At 49.2% G+C, this 11,514-nt stretch overlaps 2 protein-coding genes across 2 annotated transcripts; one reads left to right on the plus strand and one right to left on the minus strand.

Annotated features, from left to right (window-relative positions):
• Positions 1-5,596: 5,596 nt before the first annotated feature.
• Positions 5,597-7,333, plus strand: ACET3X_005794 (uncharacterized protein; the record flags this gene model as incomplete). The annotated part of the gene is made up of 4 exons (XM_069451935.1): positions 5,597-5,648; positions 6,340-6,418; positions 6,477-6,710; positions 6,874-7,333. 4 exons carry the CDS (start codon positions 5,597-5,599, stop codon positions 7,331-7,333), a joined length of 825 nt encoding a protein of 274 aa, XP_069306154.1.
• A 1,050-nt stretch (positions 7,334-8,383) lies between these two features.
• On the minus strand, positions 8,384-10,385 carry ACET3X_005795 (uncharacterized protein). Its single transcript, XM_069451936.1, has 4 exons — positions 10,132-10,385; positions 9,958-10,083; positions 9,321-9,899; positions 8,384-9,249 (listed from the first exon to the last, which is right to left on the minus strand). The coding sequence occupies exons 3-4, from the start codon at positions 9,732-9,734 to the stop codon at positions 8,494-8,496; spliced, it is 1,170 nt and encodes a 389-aa protein (XP_069306155.1). The 5' UTR covers positions 9,735-9,899; positions 9,958-10,083; positions 10,132-10,385; the 3' UTR covers positions 8,384-8,493.
• Between the last annotated feature and the right edge of the window lie 1,129 nt (positions 10,386-11,514).

The raw sequence follows: 11,514 nt of genomic DNA on the forward strand, positions 1-11,514 counted from the left end.
GCTCATCGATCCACTCGAGAACTCTCATACTCCCACAGGCTTTGTTCTGCGACGCTCATCACCAGCATTCACCAGCCGCACAACGCATCAGAAAACGGCCATTTCGAAAGGCACTACAAAGACACAGAGTTCAATCAGCAACTTCCTGTATCCAGGCGCGTCTTCAGATGCTTTCCAAAGCCCTCTTCGTCATGAGAAGGCAGGAGCGATTCGTAAGCCTGCCATGACCACGATGGCAGATGCCAGGACCTTGCGTCTTCCCACTCCTGTTATGCCTGATACGCCAACTACCCGAAGAACTCAGTCGGGGACCAAGCGTCCAAGGGAGAGCAAGACTGGGGATACATATATGAGTCTCATGGACATTGATGACTTCAGTATAAGAAGTAAAGTTGCTCAACTGATGGCTGTGGCACCCGCGCTTGCTGTCATTGATCTCTATCATCTCATTATCGATAGTGAAGGTGACTTACCGCGAGCCAGGAAACAAGCCATTAGAATGAGTGAGGCACCAGCAGTACAGTATCGACCTGGAGTTGACAAAGATGGTGATGAGATTATGGTCAAGATAGACCTGAATGATCCAGCATTCGAATGGGATGACGACGAGTCATGTCCTGGGTTCAATACTACTACAGCGGCTCGTACATCAAAGCCCGCCCTGAAAGCTACAAAGTCTAGAGGTCTGCAGACTTCTACTCGAGTAGCTAAAAGCACAAAGTCAAACAAGAAAACTCGCTCAAACGTAGGCGCCAAACGAACGAAGCCAGCTTTCACGAATCCTACGCATGCAAGAGAGACCACCAGCGACCGCGACTTTGTCGTTCCAGACAGTGCAGTCAACTACAATCTCAACTCGGATGTCTACAATGACTCCGATCACTCTATCAGCACTGATACGCATGATAGATGCGTGAATAGCGACACTGGAATACTAGATGGTGACGATCAACTAGATCTAGATATAGACATGCAGCCGCGTTTTACGTATAACGCAGAACTGTTGGGGCATGTAGGAAGAGGTGGAGATGTGTAAATGGGGGCACAGCTGGACTGTATTATGCGAATAGAGCGGATTTGATTTGAAAGCCGAGAGTATATTTGAAGAGCTGTGTTTTGGTCATGTTGCGATATCATGCTTTTTTCCACATGCTCCTTTCGGCACCTTCTCGTCCATTCCGTTACCTGTCAAACGTTCGCCGAGATTCGGCAGTCTCAAAGTTAAGAAAACAAAGATGTAAAACAGTCCTCGCGCAAATGATTATTGCGACAAGCGATCTCTCTCACTTTGGAGTAGCAACCTCTCATTCACCTCACTTTTCCAGTAAGACTGGCTTTGTTTGTCATCTCTCCCTTTTAATCATACTATCGCTACCTTGAAGTCTTACTACGCTAGACCGATCACTTTTCTTACTTCAACCTCTCGCCATGGCATTGCAATGCCCAGAATTCTCATATACCAAGCCAAGACGACTTCCTAAGAGAAGAAACAGGCCGTCACAGGCCGCGTTCCGCGCTGCAGAAGCTAATCTAAACTTCATCAATCGCGGAGCTGGAAACTTTCTTGTTCCTGCGATCGTAGAGCTCTTGAGCGACGAAGAGATAAGCCCTGAGGAGGAATACAGAATGGTACACCATGCTGCGCAGTAAGCTCGGTACGTGCTAAGTGGTATTCGTATTGACTCATCACATCACACAGGAAAGCAATGGGGATTGAAGATGATTCAACGATGAAAGATCATATTGAACATGGAAAAGCCAGGAAGGGCGAAGCTACATCAAAAATCTCCCCACGTCAACGACGAGTTGTCATAGACTCTGATGATGAGAATGACGGTAAGTTTCGATATACCATGTCTTAATTTCGTGATATTTTTCTCACTCATGTCAGCACCATCAGTTCGTTCCTCACCACCTAGTAAGAAGATCGGCAAAAGAAGGCGATCCGTGAGCCCGCCTGCTGGAAATACAAAGCAAAGCAGGGACAGTTTTCTGTCTAGCACCGACAGCAATGACGACCGTAAGATCAGGAAGTTAAAGAAACCACGGCAAGACTTGTACGCGGAACTCGACGATCTCGACATCGACATGGAAGGATGGGCTGCATCTGAACATGGGTCTAGGACATTAAGGCGGCGAAAGTAGATGCGCAGGATCCCAAGCGACATGTCGTTCAGAAGTAGTGGAAGATGGTCGAAAATCCTATCACCTACCGCTTGAGGAAGAAAAGCAAAACAGGGCCGGGAAGAATATAGTCATCTGATCATCATCGCATCTGATTGAATCCTGGACACATGGCCTCCTCGCTACACAATCATGAAATTCCTCCTTTAATACAGCGCATTCTTTCCGAACGCCTGTTCATGACCAACAAACCACCCTCTTTACTCAATAATGACACACTTTCACAACAATGACAGCGAGAACAATGAGGAAGACGATCCCAGCAATGATAATACCAATAGTAGCACCAGTCGATATACCGCCACCACCAGCTCCTGGAGCTTCGGATTTCATAACCAAATCAAGTGTTGAGGTAGGTTGAGCAGCGATATCTGCTGCGGAGATTCGGTGCAAAATGTCCTCGATAGCGTGTGAAGACACCGTTGTCGAGAAGGTCGTTGGGGTGTAGACTACTGGCAATGTGGCCGTTGGCGTAAGCAGAGAGAAGGGAGGAATGGAAGACGCGCAGTTGTAGTCGTGGGTGAGCGTGGGCGCAACGGCACTGGGTGTGTAGGGGTAGAATGGCGGCATATTGTTGTGATGCTGGTTTGTTGGATACAGGGATGATTGGAAGTCCGGCTTTGAGAGGACCTTATGATGCGTCGAGAGAGATAATAATGAAATGTGGAGAAGAAACTCCAAGAGTCTTTTGTAGAGTGAGCGGCGATGCGATGCAAAGACTTGTGAGACACATCGCATTCACAATAGTCGCTGTAAAGGCTCTAGAATCATCTTGTAAGTAAACAACGTGATATCCGTAAGGTCAGTGTGCACTACTCACTGCTGGTTTGCGTGAATTAAAGCCGGCATAGAACATCGTCCTTCACCTCGCCTGCATTCTTCGGGCCATGACATTGCATCCTCATAATGCTGGCTCATCTCGACCCTGTCTATCTTCTCATCGCTCTTTCTGGTGCGCGAATGTTTGCGCTGTGTACACTGGCTCCGATAAACTGTTGCATCTGCATATCCATCTCTTTCTTTGCCAGGTGCTGCTGCTCTCGTTCCGCCTGCAGTTGCTTCTTATTCTGGTATCGCTTTACAGTCTGCAAGTAGACTACCCATGCTATAAATGTAAGGAAAAACGGCGCAAAAATGCACATTGGAATAAACCATGGTAAGGGAATTGGACCGATCTTGCGGTCTTGTGCGTCGATGGGCTCGGCGCGGTGCTGGAATTTTATTGTTGGCATATTGTATTATCTAATGTAAAGAACGTGACAGAAGTATTATCCGGCTGAGAAGAAATACGTAGAAACGACTGTGGGCGAATTGTTGAATGAATGTGGATGAGGGAGCTGACAAAGGGTGGTTCACGATAGTTAAGCTGCGACCAGAACAAAGAAACCAAGAAAAAAGCAATATAAAGAGACGAACCTTGTTGGAAAGAACTAATGAAGGCGTTTGAAGTAACGAGTATTGGCATTAAAAGCAAAATTGCAGGACGGACGTGCGAAACTCAGAACCCCCGAGGTCCACCCGCTGAAAACGCGTCTCTGACAAGTGCTTATGTTTCATCTCCAACGACCACACCACATCTTCAGGTAGGACCCTCACAACCACCCAGAAGGACCACGACGCATTGCAGGCAGATTAAGAGGTGAGACATTGTTGCGTTCTCGCGTGCGGTTGTGATCATTTTGGCCATCGTCCGAACTCAATGGAGAGACTGGCTGACCACTCATGTAAGGGCGCGGGCCGGTTGCGGGCATCAGCAGCTGGCTTACAGGACGAGGTTTAGGTTGCAACCTCCATGTTGGAATGAAGCTGGGAAGCTTCGGAGGTACATGCGGGCCACTGTTACCGCCTTCGGAAATAGGGATCGACTGAAAGTTGTCAGCGCCGACGGCTTCATCTACACAGGCCCGAGTAGCATACACACATTTTTCAGAAGAACCGTCTTGCCAGTTCTGAGTGTGAGCAAGATCAACGGGATCCATGCCATAGCCCTCTGAGATTGGAGTGTCGTCAGGACGAGTGGTTGGAGGCGATCCGTCCCTGTAGCGACGACGACCGCGGGTGTACGGATAATCTCCCTTTTCCAGATCTTTGGGCCCGGAACTTCTGCGTAAGCAGTACTTGACTAACAAACACAACGCAAGAGCAATACTCAGAACGGTTATCAGAGCGCCGAGAATTGGCCCTGGGTTGCTCGCGAACCTGGAAACCTCCCGCTTTGTAGGAGCTGGCGGTAGCCCCGTAGGCATATCTGTCGCTAAAGATGTAAGATTGGACATTTCAAATGTTGTTCCACGGTCGAAAGCAAGTCCAGCGACTTCCGATAACGCAATTGGTGGTGTGCTGTAGTCCACGAATGACGGCACAGCATCAATCGGCGGTGCCACATTCGGGTTCAGAGGGTTGTCGAGGTGTGCGGTTGGGAGACAATGGGGACTGGCGTGTGAACCAACAGTGGACGTGGGAGTGCCAGAAGAAAAGAACGCACCGCCATCTAATGCCGTAGAAGTCAAGGTGGAGACGTCAGAAGAATAAAAGACAGCGGAACCTAGCGCAGTCGAGGTCACGACCGCAGAATTAATAGCAGATGTCAACACGTCTGATGAAAAGAATGTGGCCCCATCTGCTGCAGTGGAAGACGATGCAGGAACGGACGATGCATAAAAGGTACCAGAATCTGGTGCGGTTGAGGTCGGTGTGGCGGAGGAGACGTTGGAAGAGAAGAATGCGCCTCTGTCTGATGCCATTGACGTTGTTGTAGATGTTGTGGTAATGGCACCAGGCCAGATAAAGCCAAGCATTCTACCCTGTGAGGATTGTGTTCGCACGGATGTGTTTGAATGTCTCTAGTTTATGGTTGGTTGATCTTCCAGTGTCGTAGATCTGATGACTATCAAATTGCTGTCAATTTTGCAGTTGAATAGCTTCGCCCGGTCTGATACCAACTGGCGGCAGGGCTTGGGAGAGGAAATGTATAGAGGCTCATAATGAGTCGTAAGTCGGAGAGTGTTGTATATGGAGGATGGTCATCGTACAGCTACAGTGACAAATAGCAAGGTATTACTGTTCACAATGTCGATATGGATGACTCTAGGCTGCTTAAACTTTGTCCTGATAAGTTGTCCCCTTGCCTGCTTTTAACCTTAGGGTACTGCTCAAAAGCGAAGAATGCAACTTACAACTAGAGCAATCAAAGCGTTGTCTTCTATGATTGTACTCGACGCGGCGCTCGTTCAACCGTTCCCCAAAGCTCAAACCAATGATTATCGCGATACAGTAGAGCTCTGCCGAGACCGAAAAGCGAACTCTACATACTCGTTAAGCGCACATCTCGCGTTCTGGGCCTGTGTGGAACACTCGACGCTTCTAATTCCTTCTCTAAAAGAGCCGCTGTGCACAATCGCAACCCGTAATCATGCGACTCTTATACCTGACCTGTTATAGGTTTCCTGCAACCCCCTGGCAAGGTAACGTTTCGGAAGTCTCTGCGGACCTGATTAATCACGACCCTTGTTGCGATTGGCCCTGCTATAGTAAGGGTACGTAAGAGACCCACGTAAAGTTGTACAGTCATGTGGTATTGCGCAGCCTATCAATCTTGGCTTTCGAAAAGAATAATGGTTGGTATTTGAGGGCGAAAAGTGTGATCACCAGATACCTTACGAAGACTATGCTGAAACGCAAGCTTCTGCACTTTGCATACAATTACCAACGTTTCTTTCGCATCGAGGTAAGGTGCTGTAGTGAAGCCACGCGGTACCTCTTCTTAGGGAACCTGCGCTGGCTGCCGCTAGAAACTTGGCAAACGGAAGGTGCCGAATTGCACAGCAAAGCGGCCAAAGACAATGCCTTGTGAGGGAAGCCATAGATGGTATGCCTTACTTTACTTGTCTAGCTTCGAGGAGAATCGGGCCGTTACCGATGTAAGGTATCACTTGATGAATTTCGATTGCATCTACAGTACTTCAGCACCTTCAGCGTGCCCAACGTACTCCTCCATTATTCGCTTCAGAGACTGGTCAATTATGCCTTAAAATCGCATCGCTGTGTACGGCCATCGCGGCCTATTCAGTTCCCGAATCGTGTCAGCGCTTATTGCTTCCGACGCAAGCATTACTATCCTCTACCGTCCTGGTTCTGACACATCTAACCTCCCAGAGAGCGTCACAAGAATCGAGGTTGACGTACTTGATCAACATGCTTTAATAGCGGCATTGCAGGGAATCGACATAGTGATGTAAGCTACGGGATCCTCACATGTTTGCCTTCTAACAACGGTCACTAACTATAATCAGCTCTCTAGTAGGGGATGAAGGTGTCAGTAGGGAGTTTGGCTTTATTCAGGCGATTCCTGGAATTGACGCTAAGCTGTTTGTACCGTCCGACTTGGGTCTCCGCTACGGCAAAGACGGAATGGCTATTCCACTCATCAAGAAGAAGGAACAGGTTCAGGAGGCTGCTCGACAAGCTGGTATTCCACTGACAGTCATTCTTATTGCAAACTTCGCGGGGTTCACCCTTGGTTCTATGTAAGTTGGCCTCTTAGTTAGTTGCATCAATGCTCTCCTTGCTGACAATTTGGGACATTTAAGCGCAATGGGAATTGATGTTGAGGGAAATCGACTCCTCTACACTGGTAATGCTGTTTCTGAAAAAGCAAGCATGTGGTACGACCTAAACAATCTTCTCCAGCCAGTTAACATTAGAATACCAGCTGACTAGACTATGCACGTACAGTACAGTGGAGTACGTCGCTGCCGCGTATGTATCGATCTTCACCACAACTCCAATTGCCGAAATAAGCAACAGAGCGATTGACCTAGTCGAACTTGCTCCTACAGGCGCAGAGATTGCTGCAGCGCTCAAAGAAAAGCATGGAAAAGAGCCCAAGATCTTCCAGCAAAGCACTGAAAGGGTTATGAAAGAGTTCTCGGATCGCCTCAACTCGGATCTCTCCGCTCTTGCTCCTGCATGGTACTATCGCAAGCTATGGGGCACAGGCGAGTTGACCAGTTTGCTTGGTTCTGACATCTGGGATCTTCCCTGGTACAAAAAGGCCACGTTGAAAGATCTCATTGTTGATGGAAAAGTTGGGCAGTACCGGGATTTGTCTCGAGTCCTGCCGTATTTGGAGGAAGCAATGTTCTCGTAACCATGCCTGTCCTAAGCACTACTTTGAGTGGTCGTGATATCTTCGTAAGAAGTACGGATAACTTGAATCGATGCTACGCTCGTAAAAACATGTTTAGGAAGCATATATCAGGACCTACCACGCTCACATTTGTAATGCCGAGGTCTTGCTAGTACATAAGTAAACTCTACTACGGAACCTGCTCCGTAGTGGTTCGTCTCTAGTCTAGATTGGACAATGTACCTACTCGTGTATAGTTCCTGTGCATCCAGTATCCCCAATGCTCGCAATGTCTAACATGAGCGGGACGCGTAATGGCCTAAAGGGGTCGTCACAACTATTAGCAGATGTTATTATTGCTGTTGTGGTGAGTGGACTAGAAACTAAGTTGTCCTAGTTTGTCGCTCTTTGTGTCAGTTTAGTGTTCACTATCGTAGAGTGACTCCGACTATGAGCGCGGTCTTTTGCGACGCTCATCAACAGATGTTAATGATGAGCATGTCTTTACAGCCGTCGGACGTGTTCAGGAAACACCAGACAGGGCACAGAGGTAAGCCAGAATTTGCGGTCATTGTTGTCGTCGATGTAATCAACACCAGAGAGTGTTCAGATGGAACAAGTGTGCGTGGTTGTTCAAATGCACGAGACATCTAACTTATCATCGCGTTCATAAGCTCAGAGGCAGATTCTCCAAGTGGCTCAAAACGAGCTGAGGATAACAGAGGGTGTACTTGACACAAACAGGTAAGCACGGGTATAAGCGCATACTTTACTTGACGGACGCATGCAGGAGCTCTTGCTGTTGCAACGACGACGCGGGGCACAGCAATAGTCATACACTCAGCGTGCAGCCACTCAATCGTAGGCCTGCTCACCTCAGCTTTTCGGTCTTGTAGCTGTCCCTCCTTAGGCTCCTTGAGCTGCTGTTGATCGCATGCCTCCATCACCTTCCTTGGGGCCGAACTGCACCTCGACTGCAATGTCCGAAGAACCCGTGTCAATTCCGCAACGCAGCCCTACGGTGTGAGAATTTGGCCGCCAATCAACAAAGGGGACTAGCTCGTTCACGGTGCTGCCTTTCTGCGCATCGTTCCATAGTTTGATGGAACACTAGTGTCATTATGATTTTCTGATATTGACAATACACACCAACCAGCTACCAAGAATGACCACCCCCTCGTCTACACTGCAGACGCCACAGAGCTCCGTCTCGATCTTGTAGAATTCTCACTAACCCAGCCAGCCGCCCTCTCGAACCCGTTACTCCTCGTCCTGAAATCCACAACAGCCTGCATTGCCTCTTCCCTACTAGTCGCCACAAACGGCCCATACTGCACAATCGGCTGATCGAGCGGCAGCCCAGCAACCAAAATGAAATTCGCATCCTGCTTCGCATCCGCTGGGACGCCAATCTCCACACTATCGCCATCTTGCTCAAACACGACAGTGTTAAAAGCGCCGAACCTGCGCTCCAAGGCTCCACCATTAGTAACCACAACCTCGCCTTCGAGGACATAGCAAAACGCATTCCAGCTCGCAGGCAACGGCAACTGGAACCGGCCAGACTTCTGCACTGTAAAATGGAGATACCACATGGGCGTGTATGCGAGCTCCGGCACGCTCTGCGTGCCAAACGCCTGGCCACTAATTACCTTCACGCTTACTCTGCCGTTGTCCACCAACACGCGCGGTATTGCCTCGGCTTTTAGGTCTCGGTACCGCGGCTCGCAGTACTTGAGTGCCTCAGGTAGGTCCACCCACAGCTGTAGACCAATATTGCGCTTCCCTTGTTGGTCCTCACGGGGCACCTCCGAGTGCATGATCCCGCGGCCGGCGGTCATGAATTGCAGGTCGCCGGCATCGAGCGTGCCGCGGCTACCAGTGAAGTCTTCGTGGTCGACACCGCCTTGCAGGATGTATGTTATCGTTTCTTGGCCCTGCGCATCAGATGTTACCAAGGAGGCGAGTTGGGAATGGGGATTGGTTGGGGAATGTTTGGCCTACGTACCCGGTGAGGATGGTCCGGCGCAGCTGCATCTTCAGCCCCGCCAAAATTGCTGTCGAAATGGTCCAGCATGACGAACGGGGTGAGATTGGGTAAACGGGAATTTCCAATCGCGCGGCGCACTCGCATACCCACTCCTTCGTCCTGCTCAATGGCGATGAAGTGCTTGGCTATGCGGCGCGGTGAGTAAGTCGTGTAAGTTTCCGAGGGGATGACAGGAAGGCCCCGGAATTCTGGCATGGTTGTAGAATTTCTAGATGGGGATTGAGTACTTGAGTGCTGCGGTGAGAGAGAGGAGAATTTAGGGAGACGCTGGGATAGGCGGGAGAAGAATGGGGCCATGGAGTGTGAGTCGGAAGAAGATGGAGGAGATGAAGGAGGTCTGGTATATGAAGAGTTTCGATAGACCAAGAGCATGACACTATCGCTCAGCAAGCGGCCTACCCGATTAGAGTGTTCATGTTCAGTTAGAAAGCCTGCTCAGCGACATCTTGTTCCTGTCCAATCAAAGTATCAATAATCCGGCTTTTACCTACTCAGAACTCCGACCACAGATTGATCGACCCTAACCCTCTGACGTTCCTAGTGTCTGTGGCTATTATTCCTCGCGCAACCAGACGTTGTGAGTTATGGAGCTTACCAATCCAACTAAGCTAAAATCGACTAGTCCGGCGTCGGCAACTCGCCAACTCCCGTTCCGGGGCATCACGCAACGCGCTTATCAGATCAAGGCGGTCATTACTGTACGATAGGTGAGCTAGAGTAACTGCGTGAAAATCAACATCAACTTTCCAAGGTGGATTTGTTGACGTACGAAGGAGCTGGTGTTTTTTGAGTCCTTGCGCATTGACTGACGCCGTGCACTGAGTGCACGAACACGGCATTCGTGGAGTCGCTGCGTCACTTGTTTTCGATGGACTCATTCCGATATTGGAATTAGGAAGATAGTTGCTGCTTCCGTCGATGACCAGGGCTTACTGGAGATGGAGACATTGCTAGTTGTGGCTGTTGAGCGCCTCCGGGAGGCGCGTGCGGGTGGGCGACACTAATTGGTTACCTAACTATTCTACATGGGAACTCTCCACGGCTAGTAGTCCCTAGCGGACACTTTCCGCGCACCCCACCACAATGGCGATCCCTGTACTCAACGCGGAACAACGCAACTACAACGCACTCAATATGGCTGATCACGAGTTCCTTGTACGACTGCCATCTTTGATCTTGGTGCTGGCATTTTTTCGAGCCAGCGACAAGCTTGTTGGGCGTACAAGATACCTGAATCAACGCTGCGCGGCCGGCGCGCAGGCCAACAACGCCACGCGACAGTTCGTCAGCAACAACGGAGACTCACTCCAGATTAAAAGCAGTTTCTTGTTGACTGGACTGTAGATGAGGATCTTTGTGCTCACCCGCCATCTCTGCGTCACTAATTTCCTTCGTCGCAATCTACGCGTACACTCTATCGTCAACCGATTGATTGAAGCCTCGCGCGCTCAAGCAGCTACTCTTGAACTAATACGCAACTTTCTAGAGCTGTTTGAGCGTACTAGACTCACAGCACACAGACGCTGCATCTACTGGACGTAGTCTGCTTCAAGCCACTCACTATCTACTACCTATCAACCTAGGTAGAGCTCCTTTACAACAAACTAGATAGCTTACAGTACAAGCTGTTTCTAAAATAGAAGCGTTAGGAGCAACCAATCAAGCAACTAATCTTTCAAAAGCACTAGGAGTATCACGGCGGAGCGATAGTGTAGTTTCCTTGAGCTATCTAAGGGAAGGTTGCGTGTCCGCATAGCAGTTACTAAGCAGGAGAAGGAGTAAGAAGAGCTAAGAAAGGCAGAGACGAAGCATTTAGCAACTTCTAATAAGTTGTAAAATGAGAAGATTAAGGAAGAGAAGCGTTAAAAGCAGGCAAGTGAGAAGGCAGAGCGTGCAAAGGTCAAGGCACAGGAACGCCGAGCATTAGACGCGCGGAAGTATGCTAGACTGAGAGATCTCGCGACAATAAGTATTATACATATCTCTGTAGCCTTATGTTTGTAATAGGCTTCAAGACTCGGAGCGGGAGTTGGGTGACTTCGGGCGTTGGGTGCATATAGTATGCTTAACAATTCTCTGATGTGCGGTATTTCTCTTGATGAGAGCCTTCTTGCGCCTTGAACATATGGGTTTCGGAATGGTGATTGGGTCG

The sequence above is a fragment of the Alternaria dauci genome, chromosome 5 (assembly GCF_042100115.1).
Source record: "Alternaria dauci strain A2016 chromosome 5, whole genome shotgun sequence".
Lineage (NCBI taxonomy): Eukaryota > Fungi > Ascomycota > Dothideomycetes > Pleosporales > Pleosporaceae > Alternaria > Alternaria dauci.